Source organism: Macrosteles quadrilineatus, unplaced genomic scaffold (genome assembly GCF_028750875.1).
Source record: "Macrosteles quadrilineatus isolate MER2022 unplaced genomic scaffold, UCM_ALF_1.0 Scaffold_2__2_contigs__length_208266976, whole genome shotgun sequence".
Taxonomy (NCBI): Eukaryota; Metazoa; Arthropoda; class Insecta; order Hemiptera; family Cicadellidae; genus Macrosteles; species Macrosteles quadrilineatus.
This window is the reverse complement of record NW_026542595.1, coordinates 2,067,655-2,086,916: the sequence shown is the minus strand read 5'-3', so window position 1 is coordinate 2,086,916 and position 19,262 is coordinate 2,067,655. Positions and strand designations below refer to the sequence as shown.

The following is a 19,262-nucleotide window of genomic DNA, read 5'->3' as shown; positions in this document are numbered from 1 at the left end:
TTTAAAATCACTCCTGAGAAAATACTTTTGTTTATGAGCAACTTTAACATTCCTTTCGACTATTTGTTCTAATGAGGACTGTAGACTGAGGAGGCTTGGGATTTGAAGAAGAAGAAGCCGCGCATCGATGTACCGTTCCGATTCCAATTCCGCTGTCCCACGGCGCGGTGGCGGGGGGTTGTGGTCCTCCGTGAACGGTCTCGCTCGTACCTAAGAAGAAGAAGAACGAAGCCTCTCCCCTCTGTATCTGTGTAGTCTGGACGCTGGGTTGAGGTTAGTTAGTTTGGTATTTGTGTGTCATAATTGATTTTGAGTCTGTTTAGAACATTAACAGTTTTCGCTGAGAACTCAACAGTGATTTTAAAGTTAAGTTATCAGGGATTCATAATGTCCACTGACTTTTATATCCGATACTATGTAGGACATAAAGGGAAGTTTGGTCACGAATTTTTGGAGTTCGAATTCCGACCTGATGGCAAGTTGAGGTATGCCAATAATTCTAACTATAAAAATGATACAATGATTCGCAAAGAAGCCTATGTTCACAACTGTGTGATGGACGAGCTTAAACGCATCATACATGACTCTGAAATAATGCAGGAGGACGATTCACTGTGGCCTCAGCCGGACCGAGTGGGTAGACAAGAACTAGAGATCGTCATCGGCGATGAACACATTTCCTTCACAACATCAAAAACTGGCTCTCTAGTTGATGTAAATAACTCCAGGGACCCTGAAGGACTAAGGTGCTTTTACTATTTGGTTCAAGATTTGAAGTGTCTGGTATTTTCCCTCATTGGACTGCACTTCAAAATAAAGCCAATCTAAAGAGTTAATTCAAGACCACAATATTTATGTGTAAGTTATGGTATCTATGTTCACCTTTTGTTTCTAACTGTTATGTCTCAAATTGTTCTTGGTTAAGCTTACTCATTTTGAAAATTCTGCTTAAAAACAGTAACTTAGGCTGGGCTTAAATGTCAAATAAAGATTCCATTCTTAATTAGCCTATATTTTCATTTAATAAATGCCTAACTTATAATCCTTTTGATAGCCTGGATACATCAATAATCATCATCTCGTCAAGTATTTGAGATGGGGACGCAGCCTGGGTGTACATTTCAACCAAAATATGAGTGAAGGATGAATGCAGAATGTGAGATGATCTCTGTAGTTTCGTTACTCACTAAGATCAGCTGTTACTTTAGTCAGTAAGTTATCTAAGATCAGGGACAGCTCGTCCAGTTTCTAACACTCAATTAGGCCTGGCTACTATACTTAACCATGGATAAAAAGAATTAAATAGGTATAGACCGACAGATGTTCTGTAGTTACCACAGGTTCTGGCACACACCCCTGGGAGCGCCATGTAGTTATGGCGTAGGGTACACTTCCATATCTGTTGGCACAAACAACCGAATGAAAATATCAATCGATATATCAATTGTTCGATATATCGTTTGGTTAGTTAGGTAAGGTTAACCTAACCTAACTAACCAAACGATATATCGAACTAAACAATCGAATAATCAATATTACTCATTCGGTTGTTTGTGCCAACAAATATGGAAGTGTACCCATGGCGTACGCGCTACTTTAACTACACGGCGCTCCCAGCGGTGTGAGCCAGAACCTATGGTAACTGCAGCATGGCTGAGTCTATATTTAATTCTTTTTGTCTATGACTTTTAAAACCTATTCTCAGGATCAACCGGTGACCTTTTTGACTGTTGGACAAGCACTTTAACCACTCAGCCAGTTATAATAAATAAAGGCTAACTTAGCCTAACGGATACACTAACTTAGATAACAATTAAGTTGGGGTTCAGAAGTGGAACACAGTGATGACATGTTATTTTATGTGGCATTGCTAGTACAGTAACTTACCTAGGGCCTATAAGCTTAATGGATAAGCTTAAAACACAACCATTAAGTTAACATTAAGGCACAACACTTGGTTATTAGGAACTTAAGCTACTTACGTGATTTTACAAACGTTTTGTTTAACATATTTGGTTAAGTTAGTTTGAGTGTCTTCAGTAGGCTCTTGATGAAGTGGCCAAACGTTTATTTAGTGTTGCTTTGGCTAGACACAGTAAAAAATTAAGTTATTCAGGCTTTGAACAAGCACATCACACTTTCGGAATAAATATTAGGCCTACCCTACCTAAATGTTAAAACAGTTACCCATACCTCTTATAAACAAGTTAAAAAGGTTGAATTAAAATAAACTTAGTGTATAAATGATCAAAAAGTAACTTATCGTATTTATAAAGTTAAGCTACTCTTGCGATTTTTGACATCTTTTTGTTTATTTGACTAAATTAGGCTAGGCAATTTTAAGCACTTTTTTCTGCTGGGTACTTTTTGAGCAAACGGATAACTTAATTTCACCCAAAAATTTGTTTTAAGGTTGTCTTATTTAGGCACATGAGAATGGTAGGTTATACTTTTTATGTGAATTTGGGGCTGTATTGTTTTGAAGTTAGGTTAGATAAGGAATGAAATGTTTTTAGGTTATAATGAACCAAATTGTTAGTTTAAATACTTTATTGTCTTGACAATATAAATTGTATCGACAGTACAATTAGGTTTACTGTAGTATTAAATAAAACTTTAAATTTTGATGCATTTTTCATTTAAAGTCTTCAATAGAGAGTAGATGATTGGACTTTCAGTAAAGATTTCTTTTAACTTTTCTTTTGTATTGTTTTAATTTTAGGTTTTGAATATTAGTTGGTAGTTTGTTAAATAATTTTCTTCTGTTGTGATAAAGATGTTTTTCATAAAACTTTGTTTGGTGGAAAGTAGAATGAAATATTTGTAATTTTCTCAAATCATAATTCTTCTCACATAGGTAATTAATAATTTTCCAGAATTTCTCAAAATTGTTCTTCAAAAATAGTAATGTTTCATAAATAAATATTGAGTAAACGGTCATAAATTGGTAATTTGAAAAAAAAAATACTCTTTTACAGGATTGGTGTGGTTTTAATTTGAAAATAATTCTCAATGCAGACTTTTGTAATTTAAATATTTGTTTAGTTTTTGATGAAGTTGAGCCCCATATAATAAGGTAAATACCTGGCCTATAGGCTATTGCATATCTAATATTGGAAATAATTAACGAATGATATACAGTGAGTAATGCGTCTTCACTACCTACAGAACATAGACAATCTTCTTAGTATAAAAATAATTTGGGAAAGTTTTTTACATAAGTGCTCAATATGTGAGTTAAAATTTAAATTTTGGTCTATAATAAGTCCTAGGAATTCCGATGTTTTTACTTCTTCTATGTTGATCATCAATTAAAATGTTTAAGTTGAAATCTTTTTTTAATTTTATCTCTGATTAAAAATTACATAATTTTTTTTTACATTAATTTCTAAATTGTTTTCCATGAAGCATTGTGCTAGGTTACTTAGGTACTTACTTATTTACTGCTGTGAAAAATTTAAGTTTAAATTTACGAGGTTTAAATTTACAAGTAGGTACATAGCCTTGATCATTGGCTTTTAATAAATGGTCCAGGTTGAGAATAAGCTAGGGTAAGTAGGCCATACAGATCATCTCAAATAATCGTACACCCACCGTTCGTTCATAAAATAAAAATACAACTTATGTTGATGTCTCATAGAATTCAATTGATAAAGCTGCGTTTACACCGGAGTTAGAAACACGTGCTTGGTAACTTACAGCTTGGCAAATCTTATATATTAAAATAATTTGGTTTTTCTTTTCCGAGTTCGTTTAGTTCTTCTACCCGACCGATTTTCATGATTGAGGTCTCAAATTGAAGGTATGCACGCACAGATTTGCCATCAAGCATCGGCATATTATTATCTATAGTCTCAGTCGGTTTGTACGTAAACGAAATTTGCTCTCCGTGTATTTCTTATGGGAGTTAAATTTGGTTTTTTTTCCGAGTTCGTTTGGCTCTTCTACCCGACCGATTTTCATGATTTAAGTCTCAAATTCAAAGTATGAACGCATAGATTTGCCATCAAGCATCGGTATACATTTATATATAATCCTACTCGCATTATCCGTAAACAAAATTTGCCCTCTAGGCTATGTATTCCTTTTGGGAGTTAAATTTGGTTTATCTTTTCCGAGTTCATTTGGCTCTTCTACTCGACCAATTTTCATGATTGAGGTTTTTAAATTGAAGGCATGCAAGCAAAGATTTGCCATCAAGCATCGGCATGTATTTACCTACTGTATTAATCGACCAAAAAACATCATTTGATTCATTTTTGAATTCTTACTTCATTTTAAGATGTATTTCACCAGTTATAATTATATAGTCCTACATATTCCGGTCTAAGAACCTTCAGTGAAATACCGGCTTTCATTTAAGCTATTAGTTATTCAAATTGGACAAGTTTCAAGCAAAATAGGTGAACAACCAACATAAAAATCATTTTTCATATGGGTTTTCTATGATTAAAAATCAATATAGGCCTATTTATACAGGGTGTCTCAGACCACCCGGCCGGCTTGTATAGCTCCAATATGAAAGCAAATGAAAACCTAATTGCAACTGGAACCCCCTATTTTGACCCCAAGGAATTCAGCTAAATTATTTTCAACCCCAAAAAAGCACCCCAAAGGGCAGATTTTGGGGGGTGGGGGTGGTTTTTGGGAAATTTTCAAATGTAAAGGGGGGTCGTGTTATACCTCTTTTTAAAGGTCCTTTAGTCCTGAGTATTTTAGTGGAAAAAGATTTAAATTATCTTCATCCCTATTTACAGGGTGTTCAAAAACGTACAAAAAATAGCCCTTTGAACTACTTTTTACTGTAAAGAGGTGGAATTTTGTGGGGGGTCCAAATTTTGATAACACTTTAATTGCTAAATGAGCTTTCAAAAAACTCTGGTTTCAACCCTTTTGCTATCTTTTTACTTATGTTACGCATTTTCAAACTTTTTGAAGTTTCAAAAGCTGTTATCTCAAAAATTTCAAATGGCAACATGGGTTTAATTACAAACCACATTGTAGCCCTTAAAATTTGCTATAATTTTTGTATTTAATGTTTTTTGGTATCTTCATTGGTTAAAGAGATATAACGAAATTAGTGTATTTTAATGGTTTATTAAATGGTATTCAAAGTGTTTACTGTTGCAAATGTACACCTCTAGGTCTCAATTAAAACAAATCTTGTCTAAAAAAAATAAAATAGTACTCAGATTTTTGATCTTGGAAGATTGATAAAGGAAAGAACACAACTGCAAATGTTCTTAGTTATTTTACAATTCCATGGCTCTAATAGTTCTTTAAATGAATAATTTGTTTGAATCAACATTAATAGCCTACATACCGATGGACTTCTACAAATGCTTAAATTGCCTTCCATTTTGTTCCATGCAAACCCCAACTTTGTTATGCATGTAGTACTTCTTCTCCACTATTATGGTACTGTATTGCTATTTTACTACCGCAGGTGCATTCACCTCTCGTACAAATCCAGTAAGTTCCTTATAATTTGTTTTATCTTATCAAACGTGACCAGTTTCATGCACACGCTCATTGATTTCATGATGATTTTTTTATTTATCAGTAGCATTTATAGACAGTATTCATTCAAAGCACTATTAGAACTTTGTAATTGTAAAATAACTAAGAATATTTGTAGTTGTGTTTTTTCCTTTATTATTCGTCCAAGTTTAACAATCTGGGTAGTATTTTAATTTTTTAACATAATTAGTTTTAATTGAGACCTAGAAGTGTACATTTACAACAGCAAACACTTTGAATACCATTTAATAAAACATTAAAATACACTAATTTCGTTATATCTCTTTAACCAATGAAGATACCAAAAAACATTAAATACAAAAATTATAGCAAATTTCAAGGGCTACAATGGGGTTCGTAATGAAACCCATGTTGCCATTTGAAATTTTTGAGATAACAGCTTTTGAAACTTCAAAAAGTTTGAAAATGCGTAACATAAGTAAAAAGATAGCAAAAGGGTTAAAACCAGAGTTTTTTGAAAGCTCATTTATTAATTAAAGTGTTATCAAAATTTGAACCCCCCACAAAATTCCACCTCTTTACAGTGAAAAGTAGTTCAAAGGTCTATTTTTTGGACGTTTTTGAACACCCTGTAAATAGGGATGAAGATAATTTAAATCTTTTTCCACTAAAATACTCAGGACTAAAGGACCTTTAAAAAGAGGTATAACACGACCCCCGTTTACATTTGAAAATTTCCCAAAAACCACCCCCACCCCCCAAAATCTACCCTTTGGGGTGCTTTTTTGGAGTTGAAAATAATTTAGCTGAATTCCTTGGGGTCAAAATAGGGGGTTCCAGTTGCAATTAGGTTTCCATTTGCTTTCATATTGGAGCTATACAAGCCGGCCGGGTGGTCTGAGACACCCTGTATATAGGCCTATTTAAATATATTGTAGGTTAGTTTTATAATTTGTTATAACGTAATATTTTTCATACTTCTATAATCAGTCTTAGACTTTAGAATTACTCTTTGATTGAGGTCTTGCTGTTTATGTTTTGTTGTTTATTTTTTTATTTACAAGTTGCAGTTTTGTTCAATTTCGAGCAACAGGTTATCTAGTACTATGAAAACAAAAAATCTTATCACAACACAAAATCCAACGTAAGTCATTTTCTTCTTTACATTTTATACAGATAGCATTATAATATTTTACTTGAATTCACTGAAACATCACCAACTACATACAGATAACCCCATATAGTCCAGGCGCTAAACGGGTTGAGTATGCACTGAAAGTCTGACAAAATTTGACTTTTGATTATTGTTGGGGACATCTAGTAGATGAAAAAAATCGATGATGTCGCATTTCTAGGGTGGTCACAACTCAGGGGGGAGGGGGGGAAGTTGCGCGGGTCATCGGTTTACGTTTCCGCGTCTAACTCACAAACGGTTAATGATAGAAAGGTGAATTAAGCGTCTATCTACGCCTAAATATATTGTCTTTTAAAAAGGTTATAACAACCTTTCTTCTATCTCTCATACTTTAGGCGCTAATCAACATTTATTTCAAAAAAAAATTTAAAAATACTTTAAAATGAAATATCGGAAATATTGCGCTGGTTTAGGGCATGTTACAAACTATTTATGATTAGAAAAACTAACAAGTAGTACAACAGCACCAAGTTTAAAGAAATCTGTGCAAAAACAACAGAGCTACGTTGATTTCAGTAAGAGTAAACGTGGAAAATTCGTAGTAGTACCGAGGCGCGCATGGACGGTACGTAGCCCACAGTCAATATCGGTTTGATGTTGTAAGTAACTATGGGAAAGCTGAATTTTTCTATGTTGTTAGACCATGTTGAGATAATCATTTTCCTGAAAGTCAACACTCCTCCCCCCTTGTGCTTTCCTTTAACCCCCCTTTTTAGATAAATTTACAGCCTCTTAGCAATTAAGCTATAACTTTAAAACTGGTAAGGATAATAATGCAATCTTTTATTATTCATTTTGCGTTACGATAATCTACAAAAAGAATTATTAGATAAATAAATATTTAAAAAGAATTTTTATAGATTTCTGAAGAAGGAGAAGAAGAAAATTTGTTCATTGTAATAAAATATCAATACAGTGTTTTTTTTTTATTTAAATGCAAAGAACAATGGTCAAAGACCGTCTGTTTTGTGTTAGACACACTAATTTTAAAATGTTTTAAAACAGTTTAAAAAAATTCCATGAATCACATACAATTATTCATAAAATTAACTGATTTCAACTACAGAATATACACAAATAGCACTACATACTAATAAAGATCAGATAACAATTGAATTAATAATAAAATTTAAATGTAGCCTACTGAGAATCTGAATTTTTCCTACAAACAGTTAATAATTCATAAAACAAACCTGTACTTTTATAATTTACTTTGATAGATACTTGTCTTAACAAACAATATTTTATAAATCTTTTAAATTACATAGATTTTTCTCATTTTTGTATTGATATCTCAATTCTTAAATTTAATAATTATACTCCATTATCAATTCCCACCCTTTACTCTACGCCTCTTTAAGATAATTTCCAAGTGCCCGCCAATCTTTGCCATTTAAAAATTAAAAAAAACTCATATTCATTTAAATATAACTTGTTAGACCAAAATTGACGTATCTTTTTTTAAATTGGACATTCTGCTATAAAAGGGTACACGTTTCATCCAGGTTGAGATTACATAGTGAACATACATAAATTTGATTTTCCATATAGAGTTAACTTTTTATTCGACGACCCCCTTTATTTGTAAAAAATGTTTTTAGGGATGGTTACGAATAAAAAAAATATATCCACCATTTTCCAATATGGCTAACAACTTTGTTATTTCTTATGGAGTACGCTGTATTTTAGTATTCTTTTAGAATTTAAAAGCAATTTTTTTATTCGTGACATTTTTTCTCCAAACCTACCCCATTTAGGAGTACAGCGTGTTATATCTAAAAGAAAGGCTTGTGATGTACATTCGGCATCCTGTAGCTCATAAACGAGTAAGTTGAGAGAGAAAGTGCAAAGAATAAATAAGTCACATATAAGTCCTCGTTCAAAAAAATATATAAAATACGTTAAAAAATACTGATTTTGTTGTTTTAAAAATGGCCACCATTTTCAAAAATGGTAGCTTACTTTGATATTGGCACAATTTATTTTATGGTTTTTTTAAAATGTAGATGTGATTTAAAAACTTGTTTATTCTTTGTATTTTCGCTCTTAAACTTACTCGTTTATGAGCTACAGGATGCAGGATGTACTCACTAACCATTTCTTCTTCGATGTAACTCCTAAACAAGTAGCTTTAGAGAAAAATGTCAAGAATAAAAAGGTTTAAAAATTGTGTTACATTCTAAAACAATCATAAAATACAGGGTATTCCATAGGACTAACAAAGTTGTCAGCCATATTGGAAAATGGGGAACATATTTTTAAAATTCGAAACCACTAAAAAACCATCTTAAAATAAAGGGTAGTGTCCCATAAGAAGTTAACTCTATATCTCATAATAAAAAAGTTATCTATTGGTTCACTTTAGGTGAGACATCCTGTATAATAAAATGAGGCTCTGGCGTACAGCAGCAAATGCACGATATTCATTCATATGTATCCACTACAGTCTGTATATGTACTGAATGAGCTACATAACGTTAATATAATCTATATAAAGCGGCAAATTCAAATACAAAAACCATGATATACGTAATTTTTTTCATTGTTGCGGTGCACAAAAAAGCCAGAGTCCTGTAAAATCAATATACTGTACTATCTATAACCACTATATGCAAACAAACTGTTAATAACTATGTATCATTTTAAAATGTAAACTATGCACCCCGAATTTTGTATCAAACATTTTGTTGTGTGACCTCGTATAAAAAATCTAAAAGTTTCATAAATTAATCCGTAAAAATTATTTTTTTATGTTTATGATATTTTTTAACTATGCATATTTAGGATACCATAGTAAATACACTTTTTGTAGAATATCGTTACGCAAAATGATTAATAAAAGATTGCGTTATTATCCTTACCCGTTTTAAAGTTATAATAATAATTAATTTCTAAGAGACTGTAAATTTATCTAAAAGGGGGGGTTAGAGGAAAGCACAAGGGGGGAGGAGTGGGGTCTTTTGGGAAAATGCTCATCTCAACAAGGTCTAACATCATAGAAAAATTCAGCTTTCCCATAGTTACTTACAACATCAAACCGATATTGACTGTGGGCTACGTACCGTCCATGCGCGCCTCGGTACTACTACGAATTTTCCACGTTTACTCTTACTGAAATCAACGAAGCTCTGTTGTTTTTGCACAGATTTCTTTAAACTTGGTGCTGTTGTACTACTTGTTAGTTTTTCTAATCATAAATAGTTTGTAACATGCCCTAAACCAGCGCAATATTTCCGATATTTCATTTTAAAGTATTTTTAAATTTTTTTTTTGCAATAAATGTTGATTAGCGCCTAAAGTATGAGAGATAGAAGAAAGGTTGTTATAACCTTTTTAAAAGACAATATATTTAGGCGTAGATAGACGCTTAATTCACCTTTCTATCATTAACCGTTTGTGAGTTAGACGCGGAAACGTAAACCGATGACCCGCACAACTTCCCCCCCTCCCCCCCGAGTTGTGACCACCCTAGAAATGCGACATCATCGATTTTTTTCATCTACTAGATGTCCCCAACAATAATCAAAAGTCAAATTTTGTCAGACTTTCAATGCATACTCAACCCGTTTAGCGCCTGGACTAATATCCCTATGGATGTAAACAAAATTCTATCATGGCCACTACAGATAACCCCATATCCCTATGGATGTAAACAAAATTCGATCATGGCCATCTGTTTTCATGTAAACAAATGTAAGCTTGAAACAGTTCAGATGATTGACAACAGAATTATGCACAAACTCTGAAATTTTAAAAGCCTGTAGGACAAAGGGTTTTCACGAGATCTAAAAATACCCCCGCCGCAGCAAACCTGCAGACTAAGCGAATTTCCATTTGACTGATTGGATGTACACTGATTTAAATAGAATTAGTTTAACAAGTACTTAGGTTTGCTGCATCAGGGAGGGTAAAACTGTTTTTTTTTTGTAAAATGTTAATAGTTAGTAAGAAATAAAAACGTTTTCCAAATTTGATCAAAATATGTTCATAAACAAGCAAACTACAACAGTTTACTTATTCTCCATAAGAATAACATGGGAATTTTAAATTTACAATTGTTTGGAATTTTCTCCGTAACCATTAGGCGCATAATAACGCTTCAATATACTAAATTATTTGTTTTTTAAGCTCTACAAAATGGTTTGGAAAAAAATTGCCAAATTTTATGTTTTTTGGGTCAAAAATGGGAAAAACCTATTTTTACCCCATAAAACCCCCCATAAACCCCCGTTCCCATGATCCGATCATGCTGGATCGCGAACTCGTTCGAATAAACGTAGGTTTACACGTTTGTACCAAATTTCATCAAAATCGGATCATTTTTGCTTGAGTTATCGTGCTAACGGACACATATCTAATATATAAAATTCTCGTGTCACAGTGTTTGTCTGCAAACTCCTCCGGAACGACTTCACCGATCGTTATGAAATTTGGTGTGTAAATTCTGTAGGTATGCGAACCGGACGTAAACTATTTCCCGTTTCGAAATTCTTAAAAGGGCTCCGCCCCAGTGGCTCTGGAGTTTCCCATGTTAACCTTATGAGAAATGGAATTAATGAATCTTAACAGCTGTTTCAATTAAACAAGTTGGTTCTGTTCTATGATGTTTAATAGCATTAAAGTTACAAGGATTACCAACAGGGTGCAGCACTATTATTTCTTTTACATTTATGACAACAGCTAATTTGCAACCAAAAGGTGAGTGAGCGTAGCGAACGAACTTCAACCTGGAGGCGAGTGACCGTAGCGAACGAGCTAACCTGAAGGCAAGTGAGCGCAGCGAACGAGCTGCAACCTAAAGGTGAGTGAGCGTAGCGAACGAGCTCCAACCCAAAGGTGAGTGAGCGTAGCGAACGATCTTCAACCTGGAGGCGAGTTAGCGTAGCGAACGAGCTAACCTGAAGGCAAGTGAGCGCAGCGAACGAGCTCCAACCTAAAGGTGAGTGAGCGTAGCGAACGAGCTCCAACCCAAAGGTGAGTGATTGTAGCGAACGAACTTCAACCAGGACGTGATTGAGCGATGCGAACGAGATCATCTTGAAAATTAAACGTAACGGTACTTTCTTTCCATCGGTCTGTCTTAGGGGAAACCTATAACTTAGGCGATACGAAGTTCGCCGGGTCAGCTAGTATATATATATATATATATATAAATATATAAATATATATATATATGAATTTGAATGAATGGTGTTTTTGGCCTCTAGGGACCTCAAAACGAAAAAAAAAATCGGTCCCGCGTCCAGGTCTTACCATGAGTACTACGGTAATAGCTTATTCCCTATATGGGAAATTCGCTAAAAGGCATATCTAGAGGATAAGAGCTTTAAATTGATACCCAATATACCCATAAAAATAAATATTTAGTGGTCGATTTGGGGCACACAAAAATCCAATTCTTTTAATAATTTAGACTAGCTGTTGGCCCGTCCTACGTACGGGAATCAAGTAGTCGATTAAATATGAATAAATATAATTCAGAACAGCTAGTTTATACTTATAAAGAAAAATTCTGGTGGTTTGAGTATGGAAAATTATCTTGTAAACTAATACTACGTGACCATCTCTATTTCATTCATCCGATTATAGGCCTATAAATATGATAGGTATGCATTTTAAATCCGACAATTTTACAACTAAACAGCAATTGTGTAAATTTTAAAAACCTTGGAAGTGAGATTGGTGGTCGATTCACACACACACTGGTTTCAAGCACAGCAGCTACATACCACTTTTAATTACATATTATCACTTACCGTACCTTATTTTACCTAAGTGGCCACTGAAACCTTAAGAGGCCTCCCATTCTCTTCTGTCCCTTGCCTTTCCTAATGTTGATCCTAGCCTGGAGAATCCTTTCATTGCTTGGTCCTCCAAGTGGTCGTCTTATTGTGGTACTCATTGGGATACATTTTTAAAATTTAACGTTTCTTTTCTCCTCCACGCATATATAGGTTTTTAAATATTCCTCTTGGCTCTCTGTTCTTTTGTATCTCTATTTTCATAAATGGCCCGTATATTTTCTCTGCACTGTATTTCTCAAACCCAGCAATAAAGTTTTTCCGTTCCTTGGTCAGTGCCAAAGTTTCTAAACCATACACTACTGGGATAATACGGTATGATATCCACTTTGGTATCTACTGACACCCTGCCGCTTATTGGAACAGTTTTCTAGAGACTTACTACACCGGGTGACATTATTTGAAATGAAATATTATTTATTTATCCAGGCAAAAGTTAGGGCCACATGGCCCTTTCTTACACTTAACCTGTCATAAATATAACACACATATTTTACCAATTACATTAATATACAACAAAAACAAAATCTAACTCATGGATACAGAAACTTAAACAAAAGAAAATAACTTACATTTTAAACTGTTCAAAAATAATCTTCCTCTTTCCCTCTCTCTCTCTCTCTCTCTCACACACACACACACACACACACCAAGCACATCTGTCAGTGACCAACCACGCGTACAAGCCCCTAGGACAAACCAACCATGGCCATACGTTCAAAATACATATTTTTTAGCGCTGCCACAAACCGGGAACGGTTATCAAGGGATTTGATGGCTAAGGGGAGGTCATTCCAAAGTCGGCAAGCGGTCACAACAAACGCCCCGTCGTAAACTGCAGTCCTATGATGAGGCATACGCAAAGTCAATGAAGCATAGCGTGAAAATCTAGCACTTTCTTCAGCTACAAACCTAAAATCATCTACAAAATATTTTGGAAAATTTGATTTTATTATTGAATAGGTTAGCAAAAGGATTTTAATTGATCTAAGGTCACATAGCTTTAATAGTTTAGAATTAATGTAGTAAGGCGTGATACGCTCACTGCGTCTCAGATCATAAATGAATCTCAAGCAGTAATTCTGAGCGCGTTGGAGAGCATCAGCGAGGTTTACAGTCATGTCATTGATCACAGAGTTGCAGTAAGTGAAGTGGGGGAAGACAAGTGATTTGACGAGATGTATTTTTATGTGCATTGGCAAAAAGTTTTGTAATTTTTTAAGTGTGTGGATTGATGCAAACACCTTTTTACGGATGTCTAAGACTGCATCGCCCCAAGTAAGTGTCGAGTTCATAGTAAGTCCTAGGTTTTTGACCTTGTCACAGTAAAGCAAAGCTGTTCCATTTATATTTATTGGATTTGTCGTGAGAAAGTCAATTGAGTTCCGTAACCGTGGATGACAAATTATGATAGGTTTAGTTTTTTCGTGATTGAGTCTGAGTCCGTGTTTATTAGTCCAAGTAATGATTTTCTCAATATCTTCATTCACTCTCTGAACACTTTCATTGATCTGTTTGGGTGAAAAATGTGTATAAATCTGTAAGTCATCAGCATACATGTGGTATTTACAGTTTGTGAGGACTGAGCTCAAGTCGTTTATGTATAGTACGAACAACAGAGGACCAAGGATTTATTTGAATTACCAACAAAACATTTTGTATTAAATAAATCACCCATACCTTTTGTTTTGTATTAATTTCAATGCATTAATTAATTGCAAAATAAATGGGTACACTTCCATATCTGTTGGCACAAACAACCGAATGAGTAATATTGATTATTTGATTGTTTAACTTGATATATCGTTTGGTTGGTTAGGTTAGGTCAACCTTACCTAACTAACCAAACGATATATCGAATAATCGATATATCAATCGATATTTTCATTCGGTTGTTTGTCCCAACAGATATGGAAGTGTACCCAAATAAATTATTCGGTGGGGCACACGGGAGGGACGATGGCTAACATAGTGTCAGCGTTCGCCGCTAAGTTGAACAATTTAAATTACTGTCATAACCTAACCTAACCAACCAAACTTGCTGATGATATAAAAAATATATAAGATAAAAATGAAACCACTTACTTATAATTTTTAATTATAAAATCAATTTTAAAATTTAGTATTTTAAAATTAAACTGTTATAACCTAACCTAACTATCAAGTCCTTAAATTATATAATAACAAGATACAAGAGAATGTACAACCCATTTTATTCAACCATTTTAACTGAATGAAAAATATATAAACATAAACATTAAAAACAATAACATAAACCATGTCTGTTAAGGAATCATATGTTGATGACAACTCCTTATTAATCCTCCCCCTCAAATTTACACGGCCGAATGTGGTTAATGTGCCTTCTCCAAACCTGTCCATTGTCCATCTCGATTTGATAATGCACCAATCCTTCTCTCCTTCTTATGTTTCCAAATTTCCACTTTCCGTCTTTTCCGAAATTGCGCACCTGAACCCTGTCCCCCACCCGAAACTCTCTTTTGATTTTAGTACATCCGTCAGGCATTTCTGTGTGATCTTGGGGTCTCTTCATAAGATCCAGCCTTGTCCTTATTCGTCTCCCAAACATAAGTTCATATGCCGAGGACCCTGTAGCATTTGTGGCATTCCTTAGTGACATTAGCATGTGATTTATTTTGAAGTGTAAATCTCCTCCATCATTCTCCATTGCTATTAACTGTTTCTTTACAGTCTGAACAAATCTCTCTGCTTGTCCGTTGGTTGCAGGGTGATAGGGGGCAGAGAATTTGTGTGTGACGCCACAAGCTTGTAGAAATTGGTTGAAAATAGATGATGTGAAGTTAGGGCCATTGTCAGAGACTAACGTGAACGGGTAACCAAAGGTAGAGAAGAGTTTCCTGAGCTGTTGAATGCGCCAATTAGATGTTGTAGTTTTGGTTGGTATGACTTCAACCCACTTTGAATAGGCGTCAACGATAACAAAAAGGTATTGCCCATAAATTGGACCTGCAAAGTTGATGTGTATTCGTTGCCAAGGTCCTGATGGAACCAGCCAAGGATGGACATCTACTTTTTCAGGAAGATTCTGCTTCAAACAGCATGGACGACAAGACTTTGCTAGATCTTCTATGTTACGGTCAATGTGTTTCCAGTAACAAAAACTTCTTGCAAGATTTTTCACAACTCCTAAGTGTCCTAAATGAAGTTCGTTGAGTACTTTTCCTTGTAGTTTTTCAGGAATTACTACTCTGGAACCACGAAAAATTTAGCCATCATGAAGTGAATACTCATTATTCTTCAAGCCAATATGTTCTAAATCCGTGCCATCTTGAAGTGCTTTCAAAAGGGGTTTTAGGTCATTGTCGTTTGATGTTTCATTTGCAATATTTTCATGTGTTACAGGCATTGATTCAATTTGATTAATGAAAAAGGCTTCATGTTGATCGATTTGATTTGTCGGTGGATGCTCATTAGGAAAGCGAGACATGTAGTCTGCATTACCATGTGATTTGGTGTTCCTATATTCAATAGTATAATCAAAGCCAGAGAGGAAGTGAGCGTAATTGAAAATACGTGTGGCAGTCATAGTAGGTAAGGTTCTGTATGGGTCAAAGATTGAAACAAGTGGCTTATGATCTGTTACAAGGATAAACTTTCTGCCATAACAATACTGGTAGAACTTCTTCAATCCCCAGTAAATCGCCAGTGCCTCTTTGTCTATCTGACTGTACTTTTTCTCACTTGCAGTGAGAGATCGAGAAGCGAATGAAATTGGCCGTTCAGTACCATCTTTGTAGCGGTGAGAAAGAACAATTCCTAATCCGACTGGAGAAGCGTCCGTGGCTAGCACTAAGGTTTCATTTTCATCAAAATGAGCAAGGACCCGGTCACTAGCTATCTCAGCCTTAACTTTTTCAACGCATTTATCACATTCTCTGGTCCAAACGAACTAAGTGTGTGCCTTTAATAGATTGTGTAGTGGATTCAAGATTGTGTTCAAGTTGGGGATAAATTTCTGGTAGTAATTAGTCAAGCCCAGGAATGTTCGTAGCTCTGATACATTTGACGGTTTTGGTGATTTTAAGATTGCTTCCACTTTGTCCTTGTTCTTGTGTAGACCATTTTGGTCTATAGTATGTCCAAGGTAATCGATTTGTGTTTGAAAAAACTTACATTTGTCTTTATTTAGTTTTAGGTTGTGTACAGATATTGTACCCCCCTCATAAAACTTTGAAATTGGGCGCGTTCTGGGAACATGTACTGGTGCAGATTAACCGGTGACTTACTCACCGGTGCCGCCCCGGGGCAAGAGTCTTGGTATCCCAGAACGGTTAGTCACCGGTTTACGCTACACATCGGATTATAATTTACACATTCACCTACTATTTGCTTTATAATATTTAAATCAAACAAACAGACTTACCCTCACGTAATAAATTATTTGAAAATTATTTATTATTATTTATTACGTAATATAACCCCCTCATTGAACAAATTTTCACTCATTACGCAACATAACCTATAAAACTAATGAGCATTATTTGGTGGACCTGCCATCTTGCCGTAGCTGCAAGCTGTTGTCAAAGAAACTGACCAATCAGAGGCCGCCGGTGTATTATGCACCGTACAATTTCTCCGGTGCATAAATCTTGCACCGGTGGAGGAAAAAGAGGAAATAGCTGTCTGCTAGGTTAACTCACCGGTCTCCCAGAACGACACATTTTTTGCACCGGTGCACCGGTACATGTTCCCAGAACGCGCTCACTGTTATGCACGAGTGGTTTGATTAAATCCACTGGCATCTAAAAAACTGTACGGACCGGAATTGTACCCCTCAGTTAGAACTCACTTTTATTTGGCCAGTGTACGGGGTGGAATTGTACCCCCCTGGAATTGTACCCCCCGTCAGTCTAGCCCTTCTTATAGGACCAGAATCGTACCCCCCTGGAATTTTACCCCCTGGTGACCGCAGAAGAAGATGTACGGCCCGGAATTGTACCCCCTCCCCTCCATTTCACCCAGGAGCTTGTCTATTGTGATTACCAAGTAAAATCAAAACAATAGTTATGTTGGATATTAGAGGGGAATCACACAAAAGTGAACTGAACCAAGTTACCCGACATCTAATGAATTGCTTGTTGTGAAAGGATATTCTAAGAAACTGCAAATTAAGGCCATTCCGAGTAATGTGCGAGAGGCCTAACAGACTTCTTTATACGTTATTCATTAATATTTGCTTAACCTTCCCAAGTACTAACTGTTCATGGGTTAGCTTAAATTCACAAAGGTTAAAACTTTGACAAACTGTGAAATACTTTATACCAGATACCTACAAACTAAATTTTACAACAGGTATTTTGTCCACCTTTGCCAGTAATAGCTGTTCATAATTTGTTACCGAATAAACAATAATGCATATTATGTTTGAATGAACAAAAATGAAATACATTAACTTCTTTTCATGGTCATATTAAATTACGTTGAGAAGAGTGACGTGAACAAATAACCATTCCATTCTTATAGCATATTGTATACAAACTAGTTTAGCTTAGTTATTAGGCCTATGTGCAGTAATCAAAAGGTAAGTATTACAAATTTATATAACCATAGATAGATAAAACATACTCAAACCTCGTTTAATCAAATAATACGATCCAATCATAAACAATAAATTGTCCCCTAGTTATTTAACCAAACAGTAAAGCACACAAACCAAGAAATTACCCTAAAATAATAGAAACAAAATTTCGTCGACACTAGCGCCCAGTGTGGCGTACATGAACTAGACATGAAAAACGAGCTTCAAAATTTACAATGGGATGAGAAGTCTAACTACTTGTGTTGGTTAGTCTATGATATAACTAAGCTGAAATTCGCTGCTTGCGACTCCTCTTGAAAACTAAGTTTTTTAGGATTTACACTGCTTGTATCGATAAAAAAAAAATCAATCAGCTTGCGTTAAAAAAAATCATTGTGATCAAATTATTTAGAAGCTTTGTCCATGAGGGAATCAAACTCAGCGTTAATTTCGTAAACGTTTATTCCATATTGCTTGGCCTTTTAGTAAGTCACTAAGGACGGCAACAGGTATATCCTGCGATCACAAACTAAGCAATAATGTAATCAGGTTGTTAATGGTTTAAAGAAAATTAATAAAATATGCATATGGCCCGAGGCGAAGTAAAGTGGCGAAGCCAGATTTTTGGATAATCTCTTCACAATTATAGTTTCTTAGTACAATCACTATTTTCTGTACAGGTTTGAAAATCCAACATATGTCACTGTAGAAGGCATTCTTAACTACTTCATTTTCATAATACCAATTAAGTTTATCGAGTGGGTGGGGGGTACAATTCCAGCCCGTACACATTTGGCTTTCTGATGGAGAGGTACAATTCCACCCCGTACGTAAACATTTTGATGTTGGCAGGGGGTACAATTCCAGGGGGGTACCATTCCGGGCCGTACATCTCCTGCTCTTTTTAATATCTAATATAATCATCCGGATCAATGGTCACTTGCCCACATTAAATAGATTAGATTTTGTTAAAATCAAAGTGTACGGGGTGGAATTGTACCCCCCCTAGGCGTGACGTCAAAATGACGTCAACGATTGCCGGGGGGTACAATTCCGGCGACCCTCCGAAACGCTACCAACTATGCCACGACCGCCGCTGGAATCACATCGTCTCGTTACGGTAATCGTGTTGCCTCAAGAGAAGACATTAGCCACTATAGATATAACGTCACCACACCTTTAGCCATCGTCCCTCCCGTATGCCCATTCGATAAATTATTAAACA

At 35.2% G+C, this 19,262-nt stretch overlaps 2 protein-coding genes across 2 annotated transcripts; one reads left to right on the top strand and one right to left on the bottom strand.

The window, feature by feature from the left end:
- The first annotated feature begins 259 nt into the window (after positions 1–259).
- On the top strand, positions 260–1,003 carry LOC128986783 (protein mago nashi homolog). Its single transcript, XM_054407303.1, has one exon. The coding sequence runs from the start codon at positions 388–390 to the stop codon at positions 826–828; it is 441 nt and encodes a 146-aa protein (XP_054263278.1). The 5' UTR covers positions 260–387; the 3' UTR covers positions 829–1,003.
- Positions 1,004–14,794: 13,791 nt separating this feature from the next.
- Positions 14,795–17,180, bottom strand: LOC128986813 (uncharacterized protein K02A2.6-like). The gene is made up of 3 exons (XM_054407347.1): positions 17,160–17,180; positions 16,131–16,363; positions 14,795–15,707 (listed from the first exon to the last, which is right to left on the bottom strand). The coding sequence occupies exons 1-3, from the start codon at positions 17,178–17,180 to the stop codon at positions 14,795–14,797; spliced, it is 1,167 nt and encodes a 388-aa protein (XP_054263322.1).
- Positions 17,181–19,262: the final 2,082 nt, after the last annotated feature.